The sequence below is a fragment of the Carica papaya genome, chromosome 4 (assembly GCF_054855325.1).
Source record: "Carica papaya isolate Zhongbai chromosome 4, ASM5485532v1, whole genome shotgun sequence".
Taxonomy (NCBI): Eukaryota; Viridiplantae; Streptophyta; class Magnoliopsida; order Brassicales; family Caricaceae; genus Carica; species Carica papaya.
In genome coordinates, this window is record NC_142312.1 from 27,005,563 (window position 1) to 27,023,278 (window position 17,716).

The 17,716-nt window shown below is 34.2% G+C and overlaps 3 protein-coding genes across 6 annotated transcripts; 2 read left to right on the forward strand and 1 right to left on the reverse strand.

Moving 5' to 3' along the window:
• The first annotated feature begins 7,353 nt into the window (after positions 1-7,353).
• Positions 7,354-12,647, forward strand: LOC110810933 (Major facilitator superfamily protein). 4 transcript variants are annotated; one of them, XM_022037252.2, is made up of 8 exons: positions 7,354-7,512; positions 9,102-9,229; positions 9,975-10,196; positions 10,524-10,982; positions 11,334-11,531; positions 11,634-11,771; positions 12,005-12,266; positions 12,498-12,647. In XM_022037252.2, exons 1-7 carry the CDS (start codon positions 7,432-7,434, stop codon positions 12,264-12,266), a joined length of 1,488 nt encoding a protein of 495 aa, XP_021892944.1. In that variant the 5' UTR covers positions 7,354-7,431; the 3' UTR covers positions 12,498-12,647. The 4 variants fall into 4 exon arrangements, with proteins under 4 accessions (XP_021892944.1, XP_088074694.1, XP_088074695.1 ...); XM_088218568.1 differs by lacking the exon at positions 9,975-10,196 and having other exon boundaries at positions 12,005-12,647; XM_088218569.1 differs by lacking the exons at positions 7,354-7,512; positions 9,975-10,196 and having other exon boundaries at positions 9,099-9,229; positions 10,524-10,559; positions 10,664-10,982; positions 12,005-12,647.
• A 563-nt stretch (positions 12,648-13,210) lies between these two features.
• Positions 13,211-16,228, forward strand: VPS22 (EAP30/Vps36 family protein). The gene is made up of 7 exons (XM_022037289.2): positions 13,211-13,418; positions 13,507-13,617; positions 13,901-14,036; positions 14,757-14,911; positions 14,999-15,106; positions 15,790-15,879; positions 16,001-16,228. Exons 1-7 carry the CDS (start codon positions 13,368-13,370, stop codon positions 16,100-16,102), a joined length of 753 nt encoding a protein of 250 aa, XP_021892981.1. The 5' UTR covers positions 13,211-13,367; the 3' UTR covers positions 16,103-16,228.
• Positions 16,229-16,273: 45 nt separating this feature from the next.
• On the reverse strand, positions 16,274-17,525 carry FADA (fatty acid desaturase A). Its single transcript, XM_022037288.2, has one exon. The coding sequence runs from the start codon at positions 17,450-17,452 to the stop codon at positions 16,466-16,468; it is 987 nt and encodes a 328-aa protein (XP_021892980.2). The 5' UTR covers positions 17,453-17,525; the 3' UTR covers positions 16,274-16,465.
• Positions 17,526-17,716: the final 191 nt, after the last annotated feature.

Here is a 17,716-nt window from a genome sequence, read left to right on the forward strand (position 1 = left end):
CTCTGCTTTTGTGTAAAGTTTTTGGATTATTGGTAGATACTGAGTGGTGAATTATATTAGAATTGATTTTTAGATCTAATTTAAAAATCAAACTTGAGTGATTGTTGATGAACATGACTCGTGAAAGATTAACAGTTGAATGATAATTGGGAATGAAGTTTTATTTCATGTTAATCTCAAAGAAAATTAAGGGGATCTCTGGTTATTGTACGGATTGGCTTTGCAAGCAAAATTTGGAATTGTAATTTATCATGTAAATTAAAAAAAAAATAAATTTTAAATGGAATGCGTAAGAAAAATAATAAAGATAATATTTATATTTTTTATATAATAATTTAAAATATTTAATAAAATTACAGGAATGATCATTCTAAAAAATAAACGAAAAATTAAAAAAATAAATGAAAAGTAAACAATTAAGTATCCTATGACGACTTTTACTAGTTTTTGAATGCAGTCTGGGTGATAAACTATTCACAATCTCTTTGTTGATCATAATCTGAATTTTGGTCCTTTTGATCTAAAATGATTGATGAAAAAGTGAGGTATACTAACTCAGTAAGAATATCACACTATTCACCGATACAAAAATGAAGGTTGGTAAAAATCATAAAACAACTAATGGAACTCTTAAATTAAGTAAATTCATTTATCATAAATAAAATCATTTATTGTATATTTACTGTTGCGATATTTTTAAAATTGATCTATAGAGGCAATAATACAAACAATATCATAATCTCATATTTAAATAATCATGACAACAACTTTTCATTTTTATTTGCTTAGTGTATCCTTGGAAGTCCATAGGGATACCTCACTACACGTGAACCCATATTAAAATTTGTCAACTAACCGGCCGTCCTCATACCGCGTCTGATATGAGCGTCAAAAGTATCGTCACTCAATACCCCATCCGGTATGAGGGTGAATCGGGTCGTCCCCATACCCCATCTGGTATTAGCGTCAAAAACACCATCTTTCAATATCTCGTCAGGTATGAACGCTAAAAACACCATCTCTCAATTTTTCGTCCGGTATGAGGGTGAATCGGGCCGTCCCCATACCTCGTCCGGTATGAGTGTCAAAAATACCATTCCTCGATACCCTGTCCGGTATGAGGTAATGTTCACGGTAGGGTTCCGTATATATCCGGTCCGTCCACCATCTCCCAGGATATCCAGTAAGACAACCGTTCACTCATTCACTTAACCAATCAATTTTTCGTTTACATTTTAATTTTTAGTTTTACAAATTAACCGTAAATCATGCAACACGAGCAATACATGTATCAGGAAAATACAACTGAATTATCTTACCAATTTTAGTGTATTATCATGCATAAAACTGTAAAATCAAACAATTAGTTAAAACAGACCAAATAGTAATAAATAACCGGTTCCAGCTCTATTAGTAACCTGTAATTAATTCTCGAAATTTTCTAAATTACACAAAATACCATATTATTTATAATTAGATTTCAATTCCATAACAGAGAATAAGGTAAGAGATTCTTACCCGAACCGGTGTCCGAAATACTAAATTTTTTACTGTTCCTACTGGCAGTCCCCGGGTTTCCTGAATTTTCATACAGAGATTGAAACACGTTTTATGTACCTAAAAATACCAAAAAACTCAAAATCAGTGTTAAAAATTCTTTTCCGACCAATTTTGGGGTTCCGGTATGGAGGCACCACCGCCCGCGACGGCGGTTTACCTCGGTCTGGCCCTTTTCAGTCGATTTTATATAATTCATTGCGAGAAAACACATTAGGGAGCCTTGGTTGGCAGAAAAAAGTTAAAAAACAAAAACCTACCGACGATGAAATTTTCCAGTGCAGCGGCTCCGCTGGCTCACCTTCGCGGCTGGGTGTTTTCCTTCAGTCAACCTGTAAAAAATATAACGTTGATCACAATAATGGAAAAATTGCATGAAACTAGAATCGAGAAGGGGTTCATCGGAGGAGATTTTGGATTTTGCCTGCAGTTTTCGGCTCATCCACCATTTCTTTTCCTCCAATTTGACCATGGGGGTGCTTGGAAACAAATTTCGAGCGGATATGAGAATTTTTACTTTTTTCGGCAGTCGAAGGTGGCTCTAGTGCGACGACGGTCGGTTCTCTTCTCCAGCGACTGGTTCTTCTTCTCCGGCGGAAGGTTGGCGGCTAGGGTTTGGGTTCGGTATGATGCGATATATTTATATCCATCTCGCGTCAATTTGCACTGTTTATTGCATTTGATCTTGACCGTCTGATCGTATTTAAAGAAGAAATGAATCTGGATCGTTTATCGCTATTTGATCTCGATTGTACGATCACATTTAAAGAGGGAACGAATCTAAACCATTCATCGCGTTTAATCGCGACCATCTGATCGCGCTTGAGGAGGAAACGGATCCGGACCGTCCACGCGCGCTGAAACACTTCCAGATTGTCTGATCACGAAGAATGCGTATTGACAGCATGGCCTCCCACGTGGCACTGAGTCAGCGTGCCTTACCACACGGCACGCTCCAGTTTATCGAGGCTACTGACTGAGCAGTTCTACGTGGCACAATTTTTCTTAAATGTGTTCTAACTTATAGTTTCTAAATTTTCTTTCAAAAACACATTCCAAACCCAAAATTTCACTACTTTTTTCTAAAATTATTTTCAATCCCATCCTTAACCTATATTTTTCACAATTTCATATTAAATTAAAATTTATTAACTTTAAAAAATAGATTTTGTACATTTTCAAATGTAAAAATTAATTCCGGACTAAATTCCGAAGCCAAATATTATATACCATGTTACCCAATTATTAAATTGGGTGATTATGTAGGAGATGCTTACTCTAGGGTTTATGTATGAACTAGGTTTTTTCTGAAAATATTTTCACAAACTAAAGCATGCATCTTTGTTTTTTACTCTTTGATAGGTTTAATACTTATTATCAATAAAAAATATATAAACATCAAGATGGGTTTTTTTTTCCCTTAAAGTATAAGAGATACCAATTCATAAGCTATCATCCCTTCTAGTGTTATGAATTAAGCTATCATTATTTATAATTTTGCCACACTACCTTATGAATTAAGCTAAACTTATTTATTAATACATATGACTATATTTTGTTATACTCTTTTGTTTTCAATTAATAATATTTTTTGTTATAATACTTTTCGAGTTTGTTTTGGTTTAGTTCGATTTCAGGTCGAGAGGTCTACCACTTATTTTTTTATATTACTACTAAATTAGAATAAATTTAATTATAAATATTAAATTATTGTTAAGGTAAAAATGGATCAATCATTTTTATTTTTAAATTTTTAATTTTATCATTATATTATACATAAGTTGTAATACCTGGGTCCAAAATTTAGTCCGAAATCAATTTTAATAATTTTAAAATAAATAAAAATTAATTAATTAATTAATTTAATTTAATTTTGTTGAATTTATTGAAAAAAATAGATTATGGGTGTAATCGAAAATAATTTTGAGAAAAAAATAAAAATTAGGGTTCGAGATATGTTTTTAAAAGAAAAATTAGAAACAAGAGGTCAAAGTACAAATAAAAAATATTATGCAATATAGAACCGCCCAATCAGTAGCCCCGACGAACCGGAGCACACTGCTTGACAAGGCACGCTGATGTCGGTGCCATGCAAGAGGCCACACAAGTGATCTGCGTGCCCCGCAATTAGACAACCCAGAATCGATCCCGCGCGCTTGGACGACACGAATTTGTTTTTTCCTTAAGCGCGATCGGACGACCGAGATCAAATTGCGATGGACGGTCCAAATTTATTTTTTCCTTAAGCGCGATCGGACAGAAGAGATCAATCGCAATTGACAGCTCATATCAACGAGAGATTGGTATAAATAATTCGCATCACACGGAAACTCGAACCCTACTTGCCAGCCCCCACTAGAGAAGAATAACCAGACGCCGGAGAAGGAGGCCAACCACCAATCGGTGCCATATCAGAGCCACCATCGATTGCCAAAAAAAGTAAAAATTCTCCCTACCCATTCAGAATTCGATTCTGAGCACCTATGTGGTTGGAAACGGCAGACATCAGAGCAAAAGGGATGGTGGGCGAGCTGGAAACCGCAGACAAATTCTGGCAAAGCCACCGCGGCCAAAACCCCAAAATGCCTTTGATGAGCCACTTCTCGATTCTCGTTTCACGTAATTTTTTGATAATTGTGTTTACTGTCCTTTTCTGTACAGGTTAGCCAAAGAAAGAATCTTAGTCGTGAAGGAGGACCAGCAGAGTTGCAGCACCCGGAGGTTTTTCCTACCGGTAAGTTCAGTTTTTTTTTTAATTTTTTGGCCAACCGAGGCCCCTAACATGTTTTTCTGCAGGGATATAGCCAAAACCGGCCAAAATCGGTTAGACTAAAGCAAACCGTCGCCATGGGCAGCGGAGCCATCGTCGGAGCACGGCGCCGCTGCCGTGTCGTAACTCCAAAATTGGTCGGAATGAGTTTTGAACACCGATTTTTGATTTACGAGGTATTTTTAGGTACGTGACGAGTACTTTGGATTCTGCATGAAAAATTCAAAAAATTCGGTACCTGATAGGAGGCGTAGTAGACATTTCGAAATCTCGAAACACTGATCTGGGTAAGGATCGCTCATCCTATTCTTTATTACGGTAAATTGAGACTTAACAATGTAAAATTTTATGTTTTTATGAAAAATTAAAAAATCCTAAAAGGAATTACATATTACTAGTGGAAGTAGAAGTAGTTAGTTTACATTTGTCCTAATTCTCAGTTTATTTTTATGTACTGTTTAAATTGCTTACTGTTATATTTTGCATGCTTACATTGATAATTTTTATTTTCTCGATTATATGGATTAATTGGTCTATTCCTGCATGATTTATCTGGTTATTTGATTACTCAATTATTGGTTATGATAAGTTAAATTGCTTACTTAAATACTGTTTTATTAATATGCGAATATGTAATGAGATATTGGTAATGCGTAGTTGGTTGTTATGTTGATGAAAATTTGTATGTAAAAGACTTATTGGGCACCTAGGAAAGGGCAGACGGACTCGGTATATAGGAAACTCTACCGTGAACATTATCTCAGTCAGATAGGGCTGGGAAATCCTTTACCAATAAGGTTTAGGAGATATGGTTCACCCTCATACTGGACGAGGTATCAAGGTGGTGGAATGTTTGGCGTTCATTGACAGATAGGGTATGAAGTCGACCGATTAATTGTTTAAATTAGATATTGGGTTCATGAGTAGAAGGACATTCATATGAAACTCCATGGGTACAGATAAGCGGATAAAAAAAAATAAAAAGTTATAATCTCTTTTTATCTTATATGTAAAAATAAAAAGTGTATGAATATGAGTTTTCGTAATTTGTTTTTGAAAAAACTCGTTACGTGAATACGGAATAAATGAATTTCTTTATATTAAATGAATTTACATCAAATTAATGGCTCAATTAATTATTTTTTTTTTATTTTTACTAATCTTTAGTTTTTCGTATATATGATTAGTGTTATATTCTTACTGGGCCTAGCACTGCTTCCTAAGAGCAGCGTGTCTACCAATTTCACCATAATGGCTTGTTCAAAATCATAATAACCTTTTTTTATTCAATTGTCGAGATTGAAAGAGTCAATTTAATGCAATTTATGAAAGATTTGATGAATAAAAACTCTTTTTTAAAAGGGATTTGAGGGTTCGATTCCAACATCGAGCCTTAATTTAATAATAAAATAAATAATAAGATAATTATCTTTTTTTTAGATAACATATTTTTACTTTTTTAAGAGTTTGTAAATTAACAACAAACAAAAGTTTTTGTAGTTTAAAGTTTTTGTAGTTTATGTTTTTTTCTAAAATAGAACTCTTGTAACTAAAGTTCAATCTAGGAATAGAACTCAAAAAAAATGTTTTTTTTTTTATTTCTTAGTAATTTATTTCCTATTTATATAATTTTTTAAATCTATAAATATATTTTTTATCAATTGAATGAATAAAAAAAATATGATTTTTTACATATCACAATTTCAACACGACATTCAATAATTTGAAATGAAAGGTTTTATGTAATTTTTGCACAGCTCTGTATTAATGCCTAGAGGTTTACGTTGTTAATTTGTATTAGAATTTATCAAACTAATTAGGTATTGTGTTGAATATATTATATAAAAAAAGTTTTGATTTCTATCCTAATTCATACTTCCAAAAAAATGAAAAATGCTTTTTAAATCTAAATTAGAATAATAATTATAAATATTTTGATTGAGACTAGTGTAGATCACCATTCTATTAAATATTTTATATTAAGAGGATCAAGATCCAGATTTCGATCGATAAAAGGGTTGTGATTAGTTCATTAACCGGACTCCCTTCAAGTGCTAGTAAAGGTCGTCATAAAACGCTCAATTATTCACTTTTCATTTTATTTCTTTAATTTTCGTTTGTTCTTTTAGAAGAGATATTTCTGTAACTTTATTGGACAATCTAAATTATTGTGTAAAAAATATAAACTTTAATTCTATTAATTGTTTCAACATTTAATTTATGAATTTATTTTTATTTAAATTTTAATTATTTACGTAAGTAAATATATTTTTCATAGAAATTTTAATACTATAATTGCATAGTTTTAGAAAACGATTAAAAAATTATACAACTTATTTTTTGTTATAACTAGTGTGACATTCAAAAGAGAGTTATTATTATCATTTGTATATAATTTATTAGTTTTTAGTGGATATATAACTCTACATTATAAAATTAAATATTTATATTATTAATAATAATATTATATTTATAAATTTACTGACCGAGTTTATAAAAATAAAAATTGCATGAGATAAATATATTTTTTGAAAAAAATAAAAAATTGACGTGATAAGTTATTATGATAAAAACATCAAAAAGCAAGTAGAATAGTTAATATAATTATTAAATCTATAATATTTAATTAAAATTATTTTTATTTATCAAAATTAAATTTACTAAATGTGGACAAATAACATTAGAATGCAAGTAATCACTTGCCCCTTTTTGGTTATAATTAAATTGGAATGTAAATTAATATAAAAGAGACACTAAAAAATAATATAAAAAAGAAAAAAAAAAATTAAGCGTTGATTTTTCAAAGTCAAGGTCAAACTAGAAGGGAAAATTTCATACCATTACAAGCCGACAGTGTGGGTCCCGCATCTGACGTGTCACTATGTGGTAGGAAAGAGGGACGTGTTTGACAGCCCATACAATGACTAAAACGTCCCTGACCTCACAAGTGTATTCCTTGGCACCTGCGGTTTCAGGGGTAGGGCAGAAACGTCACTTTGGCATTAACTGCAAATAAACTGTAGATATTAATTTGGATAACTAAAAAAGGAGGAAGAAGAAAGGAGGAGGGTCTGTTGAATTTTTATGTGTTGAAATTTTAGAAGATGATACAATGGTTAAAGCAGCTAAAAGCATCATTCGGGTTCGCCTTTATTTGGCTTGTTTGCTTGATTTATTTTACCCAGGTTCCTTTTCCTCTCTCTCGATTTCTATTATCAATGCAGATTGATCCTTTCACAGTTGATAGGAGATGCTTTAATGAAAATTTTATAACCTGGGATTGATTGGTATTTTTCATTTGGGTTTGTATCTTCTGGGTTTTGGTTGACTCGATAACTTGGGATTGTTTTTGATATTGTTTGATGTAGGGAAGAAAAGCTCTTTATCTTGGAAGTCTTTTCCTTTTTTCTGGGAATTTTCTTTTTATATATTTTTGGAAGATTGAGGGATGTGTCCTCTTGGAGGAATACGGAAGTCATCTGTGCGGCAGTTTGGTTGTGATTTTAGGAATCTTTTGATTGCTTCTGAACATGCCATTTTGTCTCTTGATTTTTGATAAAATGAAAAAAAAAATGCCCCGAATTCATATGCAAGAAAGTATTTGGATAGATTCAGCTATTGGATCAATGAGGTTAAGAAAGTGGGTATTAAGTTTGAGTTGGAATTTTCCCTAGATCAGGTTGAGGATAATTTAGTTTTAATTGTTGATTGGCTTTCTCCTCCTACTAAGTTTGTTTTGAGCAAGAGGCCTTGGGCTGCAAACGGGAGGGAATTGGTTGGCTTCTATTAGATTAGACACCTTTAAATGCTTGAATGGGTTCAATTCTCATCTAGCCACTAATCTACTACTACTTCTAACTTTTATATTAGTCTTGTTATGTATGATTAGAGCATAACTGTTAGACCACTGACTCATCCAATGTTCAGCACTGAATGTGACTGTGGTGGATAGCTTGGTTTAGGGTTAGATGTTAGCTGGATGAGAATAGATTAAGGGGGAGGAAGAAGAGAGGAAGAGGGAAGAAGAGAGGAAGAGGGAAGAAGAGAGGAACATGTGCTGGAGGTAGAGGTTTAGAGAGGAAAAACGGAGAAAACAGTTTTGGGAGTGAAAAGTTTGTTCTGATATTTCTTGCATAATTCCCCATCCTTACACCTTTTGTAGAGGCCATAGTGGCAAAGCACATGCATAAAAGGTGGCCAAATCGCCCAGTTGGCAGTTAATGGCTAAAATCCTAACAACCTAGAAAATGACAAAAACCAAAATAAGAAACAAGCAGAACTAGCCAAAACAGAAATTTAAATGATGGGCTACTATTTAAATCTTCTTGTGCCCAAACACACACCTGATAATAGCTTTTTCTTGTCGTGTTTAATCTACTCCACTTTAAATTTTTTTGAGGTTTTACTTTTCAAGGTGGGGCTGAAGGAATTGAAGTAAAGGGTGGTGGTAACTCAATTGCCACAAATTCTGTTCCAATTGTTTATACTAAGACTATTGCAAGAAACTAAAATGCAAGAAACTAAACTAGAAACCAAGGAACAAATAATAATTTGAACCAAACACAAGCTTTTGCTAAAAACTACCTTTTATTGTTGATTTGTTTTAAGTGCGTTCATGACAGTCTGTCTTGGCTTCATTATGACTAAATGCTCGTTGCCCATCATTCTCCTTCTCTTTTCTCGCAGAGTCACCTTTTCTTTTTGCATTTTTCACCTATTATTCAACTTATATTTCAGTCCTGTTAATTATATTTTCATGGATATGTGAATGCAGGGTTTTAGATCCTTTGTATGGACAGCTGTTTCTTACCAACTGAAAGATAAGCTTAAATTATCCCCATCAGCTTCACAACTTGTGTCTTCAATAGTATTCTTCCCATGGAGTATAAAACCATTATATGGGTAAGTGAAATTCTTCTATATTTCACATGCATTCATGTGAATATGCATTTGTAAACTCAGGGTTAATGCATTCACAGAATTTGAAGTTCTTTTAGGAGAACAGTTGACTAAATTTGCTAAAGTTGGTACATACCTTTACAGGCATAACAGAATAAATATGTTCGATGTAGCTGTAAGAATGGAGTGCTTGTATCTACAACATCTAAAAGAATAAAGTCATTTGATCTAGCTATTCCATCAGGAGGCCCCATGTCTGTAATGTTTGACTGAGCTTAAGTAAATTTGTAAAATTTGTAGCTTGCAAATAGAGCCTAAATCATAACACGACACTGTAACTAAACTGTGCCTAATCTTGTTTCCTGTAATATTTACATCTTTTCAGTGGATGCAGCCTCATCAAAATTAAATCTATTGTAATGGCATGATCGGCAACACGGTTTTGCGCATTTTGTTTCTTTCTAGTCGACTAAGTGCAGAAATCACATGTACAGTCGTATGGAAATATTTCTTAGCAATTGCCTTAATAATGTGTCACAAGATATAATGTACATTAATGTATATTTAAACAATGCCATTTTAGTATTTGCAGTAAGAGCTTGACTATGAATTCATTAGTGATCTCAGTTGCCTAAAAAATTACTTGTCAATGGTTCTACATGGTTGACTGGTTCAACAAAATTAATTTAGCCCGAAAGAAGTTATCCAAAACTGGTCTCTTGGCATCTCACCATTCTCTCCTCTGCAGAATTGTGTCTGACTGTATTCCAATCAAGGGGAGAAAAAGGATACCTTACTTGGTGATTTCAACTGTGCTCTCTCTTGTCCCGTGGCTTATGCTTGGCTTAAATGCAACCCTGAGAGGTTCCAGATTGTACCTAGTGATCTTATTGACAATGCAAAACCTTGGCTCAGCAATGGCAGATGTTGTGATTGATGCAATGATTGCTCAGGCAGTAAGACATGAGGGGTATTGTTTGTGTATTGAGCTTGTTTACTGTGGCTGTCAAGTATAATATGCAAATTAATACAAGTAATATATGTAAACTCTCAATTATCATCCAGATATTTGACAAAATAAAGGTCTCCCTGTTAAATCTGATATGATGGAACAGCCCAATTATCGTGTCTGGGTACAAAGAGATTTTATAGTCTCTCCTATAGTTGGTAATGGTGCATGTATTATGTATATGTACTTTTAAGGTTCTGCTACCATCTTTATTTGATGTTTATCTTGGATTTGTTAATATTATGAAGAATGTGTCTTGAGCTTAAATACTGTTTCTCTGTTTCTCAGGGCTTCATTTGCTGGGGATCTACAGTCCATCTCATGGTTAGCAATGGCTTTAGGTGGAATCTTTGGGAGTTTACTCGGAGGATATGCACTAACCAACTTACAGATTGACACAATTTTTGTTCTTTTTACTGTATTGCCAGGGATACAGTTATTTTCATGTGGCTTGGTTGAAGAAAATTCTGTAGGTAGTAACAGTTGGACTGATTTTTCTGGTTCAAACATTTCCCACGAGGTTAATGGGAAGAGAAATGATTCACATGAAGATGATTTTTTAGCTAAAAAGTCCAACATCAGTGTGTCAAGACGAAAGAGTCAAAAGAACAGCAAAAGGGGAGAAGTCTCTAGTGGGAAATCTCAGATTCCTGAAAAAGCCAACTCCTTAGCTCTGCAATGGTTCCGATCTCTGAAAGGAGCCCTTTATAGCCTATTCAATGCTTTTAGACAACCAATCATTTTGAGGTGACTGCTGACTGATTTTTTTTACTCTATAAATAGATTTCTTGGCCAGGTATCTCTCTCTATGGGCTTCCTTTGAGTAATCAGCCCCTTGAGATGATCATGATATGACCAGATAATAGTGAATGATTTATCTCGAAAAAAAAAAAACCAATGGTGAATTATCCTGAATAGTCTGCCAAACAAGGTGTTGAGTTATTTCTTAAGATCAGCTTTTTGCATAGGATCTTTTGGGGAAGTGCACTTCCCCTTTATATCAATCTTGATTATATGCTGCATTTATTATCACTACCATTTCATTGTCTTTGCGTTTGTTTGTACTTCTAATCAAGGTTCCTTGTGATTTTGTTTCAGACCGATGGCTTGGTTTTTCCTTGCCCATGTTACCATCCCAAACCTCTCTACTGTCATGTTCTATTACCAGACAGAGTTCTTGAATTTGGAAGCTTCCTTTTTGGGGACTTCACGGGTTGTTGGATGGTTAGGACTCATGTTTGGAACATTTATATATAATAAGTACTTAAAAAAAATGAAGTTACGCAGAATTCTGATGTAAGTATTAAGATTAGTCTGGTTATTTTTATTTGTTATAATTTATCCTTGCAGATTTAAAGTGCTTAAGAGTTTCCATTCTGATCTACAAGCATAATGCAGGTGGGCTCATCTTGGTTTGTCATTGCTAACTGTGCTAGATATAGTTTTAGTTTCTCGAGCAAATTTAGAGTTTGGAATATCAGATAAGATCATGGTGCTGTGTGGATCTGCTTTGGTTGATGCAGTCAATCAATTCAAGTATGTTAACTTGGCCCTATGCACATTACTTATTCTGATAGTTTAGTATTTACACGAGATCTTTGAAGGCATCATCGAGTTAACCACTTATCTGCTAATATATTCAGTACTTGTTTATTCCCATTTGACCTGCTACATATATTATGTACTCACTTATTCCCATTCTACATGCAATGATGGTTAGACATTGGAATAAAAATCTCTTACCATCTTGTCTGCTTGTTTCACCACAGGCTCATGCCATTCCTGATCTTGTCCGGACAGCTATGCCCACCGGGAATAGAAGGAACATTATTTGCACTCTTCATGTCGATAAACAACTTTGGATCAACAGTTGGCTCATTTGTAGGTGCTGGGTTAGCTTCATTGTTGAACGTCTCCTCAGGATCCTTTGACAACCTCCTTTTGGGGATTGTTATTCAAGTCATCTGCACTTACATTCCAGTAGCGCTTCTGTTTTTAATACCCAAGGAAGCAACAGGAGTATCGACATAGGTAGTCACCAATATTTTTCTTTTTTTTTTTTCCGGTTTTTTTTTCCTTCCTTTTGATTACAAATTTAAAACAAAAAGGAAATCATCATGATTCTTTTACTCATAGATCAAATTGCTTTCTTCTGAAAGGCAATTAAGAAAGTTAGTATAGTTGATTTTCACACAGAAAAATGAATGTAATAGTTAAGGATGAATTCACGTAGATCAGTTTTGATGATAGTTCCTCATACAGATAGAACTCTGCTTGGTAGTTCAGTCGAGGTTTCTTGCTCAGTGGATGCAAAGACTATGTCAACATGGATGAATCTTTTCATACTGATGAAAATGTTTGTTGGTGCTGTATTTGTTTTGATAAAGAAATATATTTTTTTTTAGAGGGATATGAGATATGTCTTGAATTCGAATTGTGAATTATATATATATATATACATACATACATTCTTGACAATAAATAAAACGAGTTGACTGGATCCAAATGGAAAGAAATTAAAATTATTACAAAAAATTTCAAGTTTACAATGCACTAATTTTTTTCAACTAGAACAAATATAACTTAGTAATCATTGTTTTACAAATACAGGAGTGTATTAAGTCTTTGATTTTATTAAATTAAAATAATACTAACTGCGTTGAAATAAATAAAATATTAAGGTTAGAAGAACAATTGAGTGAAACGTCAACGTTTCATCCACCATGTAATTTAGAGGGTGAGTGATATTATTTATTTCTCATGTAAACATTAAAAATAGAATATTTATTTAATTCTAAAATTACATTTGAAAAATAAATAAAGATTAGACACAATATTTTTATTTTTAAAATTTTTGCTTCATTTAATAAATTCACTTAAATATATTGTCTATATATATATATTTAAAATTAATAATATATACAACAGTAAAAACTGTAAATATTTATAATAAATATTACTTTTTATTATTTTTTTTACACCCTCCTTCGAACTCGGGCTGCGAGCAACGCTCTGATCACCCTGCATTCCTTCGCGTCTTCTTATGCGAATGATTGCGGAAACTCTTGGCGTAGCAGAGAAGAAAGAAAAAGAAGTTGTCATCAAAATTTACGAGGTAAAGAAGAATTGAAGATGAGAAGGAGACCTGGAATTGGAGGATTACAAACAGCTGCAGCAGCAAGGGTTTGATTCTTATACCTGCTATTGTTGTTTTTTCTTTCTTGTTCATGTGTTGATACATGTATGATTTTTTTCTTTTTTTTTTTTTAAGGATCAATACCGATTACTTGGAGAAAATGTAGCGAAGCTAAGAACTGATCTTATGAAAGAGCAGCTTGCCACCTTTCGTTCCCAGCTTGAGGAATTTGCTCGCAAGCACAAGGTTCTTTTTCTTTTTTCCCTTTAATTTCAATTACCATTTTAAGATATTCTTAATTCTCGTAGTCAATTTGGGTTCTTTTGTTTCACTTCAGCGATTTTTAATTTTTCTCACCTGAAAAAAATCCCAAATTCTGTTGAAACTCGATTCAGTTATCAGATATAAATAAAAAATTGGAAAGAATTATGAACGGAGAAACAAATTTGGTGTGTTTATTAGAAAATTATTGCTTGTTATTCGTTTGGTAGATGTGAAATTACGCTAATAATGATGAGGTTTGTTGCAGAATGACATTCGAAAAAATCCAGCCTTCAGGTCACAGTTCCATGAAATGTGTGCTAAAGTGGGGGTGGATCCCTTAGCTTCAAATAAGGGTTTTTGGGCTGAGCTATTGGGGATTGGTGACTTCTATTATGAACTGGGTCTGTATTATGTCTCCACTATTATGCTCCAAAGGTGCTTATTTAGACTGCGTTTGACATTGTTTCTCTGATGCTTAGAACACCTATCCATATTGCCTAATCCCAGTCTTGAAAAAGAAACATGAGATTTGTGATTTTGGCGCCACACACACCCTCAAAACATATTTCGTGCTTGTTTTACAACTTTGCACTGCATTGCTGATGTCCAAAGGCTTGATGGGTTTTGAAGTTAATTTTGATTGCCTACATGTATTCAAAGTGATTTTAAGTCTTTGGTGCAAGCATGTGAGGTATTTGTTCTAATTTTGCTTGTAAACATCCTGGTTTGCATTTTTTTGAGTTCCTAGATCGCAGGGTGAATGAATAAGGAGTATGAAATCTGCTCTGTGCAACTAAATAAAATTTCAATTCTTCTTTATCCTAATTTTGGCAAGTTTTCCAGTTTTTGATACTTTGGAAAATATATAGACTTTTAGCTGTAATGATTCCTGCACCAATATAGGTACTATTCATCAATATGTGTGTGTGTGTGTGTGTGTGTGTGAGTATTTATTTCAAAAAAGAGTATATGCGTATATTTTGGTTGTGGTTTAGACTCTAGTTAGTTTTATGCATCTTCAAATTGCAACTTTTATCTTTTATCCAATTTTTTGTTTAGCATCAAAAGCAATATGCATGTTATAGAAGATGAGTTAATGACTTTGTTGTTTGGCTAAACAGGTGTTCAAATTGTTGATATTTGCTTGGCTACAAGATCCCATAATGGAGGTTTGATCAGCCTGCAAGAACTTTGCAACTTGCTCCGCAAGAGAAGAAAAAGTGATCGTGAAGCTGTGTCCGAAGATGACTGTTTGCGAGCTATAAGTAAGCTGAAGGTATCCTCTTTAAGATCTCCTGCAGTAAGAGCATGAATTTAGATGTTATCTGGGACAAATGATTAATTAGATTATTAAATTTTCCAGGTATTGGGTAGTGGCTTTGAGGTGATATCTGTTGGAAAAAGGAAGCTTGTTCGCTCAGTTCCAACTGAATTGAACAAAGACCATAACGAAATTTTAGAGTTGGCTCAGGTTACATTCAATTTTATGTTTCTATCTCACCTAAGAATTCTGCTGGAATTTTTTTTTTCTTCTTTTTTTTCCCCCTTAAGTATAGTTTCTTTGTGGTTTTTTACGTAACTACATTCCTTGGAATTGTTTTGAAACTAATTTGCTCTGTGAAATGCTCTCTTCTTTGCTTATTTAACCCTGTGATGATACGGTTTGACATGCCCAAACTGGAATTCTATCAGCCCAAGATATTTTATCAAGTAAATAAATTATTTAAAGATGCAGAAAAATTATAAAACGAAGTTGAGACTTCTTTTCCTCACTATTTGCTGATGTTTTAAGGTTATATTTTTTTGGTTAGGGAAAAGTAACTACACCAAGTATTAAGCCTAAGGGAATATAGTGGTGCACGTCGACATACATTCTTGCAACAGTTTCAGTTTTCCTTCTTAACTTGCCCAAAAAAAATGAATTTTTGGGTTATGATAGATTGGCCCAATTATTCCTTCATTTCTGAAGTCATTTAAGTTCACCTATAATGAATTTTGTTTCTAGCAAAGAATTTGCTTTTGTTCAAACTGGATGTCTGACTGCAAGATACTTTATACTAAAATAAATTATATTCTAATTGTATCTAGTTACATACTTAAATTTTCTATGTCAAAAGAAAAAATTTCATAATTTGATATAACCTGCTCCCTTAGGTGCAAGGGTTTGTAACTGTTGAGGAGGTAGAGAGACGGTTTTCATGGACATCTGGTCGTGTCAGTGATGCCCTTGATACTTTACTAGATGTAAGTTTGTGCTACCACAAGTCTCTGTATTTGTTTTATTACCATCTTCACGATCTCCATTTCCGAAACATGAATTTGGTTGTAACTTATGAGGCTCATTATTCGCTGTTACTTCATGCAGGAAGGTCTTGCAATGATTGATGATGGTCATAAAGATGGCAAGCGCCGTTATTGGTTCCCTTGTGTGTCTCCAATGTCATCTTTATCATTTGCTGATACTTGATGTGGATGCGTGATACAAGTGTGTATACCTTCCATTATAAAAGTTGTATTTCATGTTCACTGACTTTTGTGGATATCCAAAGATGGGTTAGAATTCTTTCCCTCAGTCAATTATCTTTTGCTCTAATGCAGTTTGTTTTCATAAAAACAAAAATATAAAGGAGAGAGGAAGAAGAAGAAAATGATCCCATTAAATTCTAGAAACAAATGTTATTGACATGTATACTTTGCATTTCTACAACATGCCTTGCATTTTTATGACATACCATGCATTTGTCTTCTAAAAGAATTACATACTGCAACATCTCTACGCCCAGTGAGAAGAACAAGGATTGTAGGAGAAAGAAGAAAACGTAAAAAAGTATCAATTCTCTGTAATTTGAGAAGGTACTTCAGTCTCCTCCGTCCAGTCAGAGGTTGGCTCACTCCATGATCTGGGTCGTACCCCTAATTTGAAATACAAGATCATCTCTAATGCCTCAAAAACCTTATGTTGATCCAAAAATCTATTCCACACACCATTCACTATGCAATAGTTATTGTTGTACGGTGGTCTGTGGTGAGCGGCATGCTGTGACCGCGACACAAGCAGGCCCGCTTCTTGCAATGCCACCACTAGCGGTGGTAGCTTGCTCTTAGTGCCATGGGCCCAAGCATGGAATTGTTGGCTGAACATAATGCAGAAGGAGCATACGCTAGCAAAACCATGAAAAGTAGGATCATGAAAAACAAGTTCTAGAGGAACAACTGCAAATGTAACACTGCGAGCCAAGGCATGTAAGTTGTTAGCAAACTGACGTCTAGTGATTGTCCATGGCCACTTATGGTGACCTTGAAATGCATCAATTTGTGGACCAAAAACTGGAGTTGATGCATCACCGTAGTTGTCAATTCCCCAATGGTAGATGCCGGACAATAGATCCGCTAAAATGTAGCCCATGCAGCCACCCAAGATGGGTTCGAGCCAGACGTGTGATTGGGCAGCACCCATCACGGACTTGGCTACAGAAACAAGCACTGTGGCGCACCCAGCAGCCACCCACGCACGATGAGACCATGTTGATTGCAGACTTGGGTCATTGAGCAAAGGAGGAGATTTAGTGGTTGTGAATACAGTCGGAGTATTTACCACCAGTGGTTTATCCTTAAGAGGATCTGGGCTCTGGTTGGTTGGCCGAGATTTGACGGTAGTAACAGTAGTAGTGGTAGCAACCGAACATATCACAAATGTTCGGCGAAACAGGCAACGGGAAGTAGGAAGATGGTGGAAGGACCTTAAGGGATACTTGTGGCAAGGTACAAAGATAGACATTGAGAAACCAATAGAACCATGTAAGTGGAAACTATACATATACAAGCATGTGAGAATGAAATAGCCGCTGTAAAGGAGTAGTGTTTGGGGAATTTGTGGTGCCAAGTGAAATAACAACGTTGTGGTGTGGACATGGAGTGCGTGGGGTTGCAGAAGTCGCTAGTGTGTTGCTTGGTCAATCTTTATCACAAAAACATTGACCAACCATACAGAATACGTATATGAAGTATTTGAGGTGGTCCAGAAGCTTTTTTGGATTGGTATTTTGAGTCGTCGGATTGATATAAACAAATGAAGAAATAT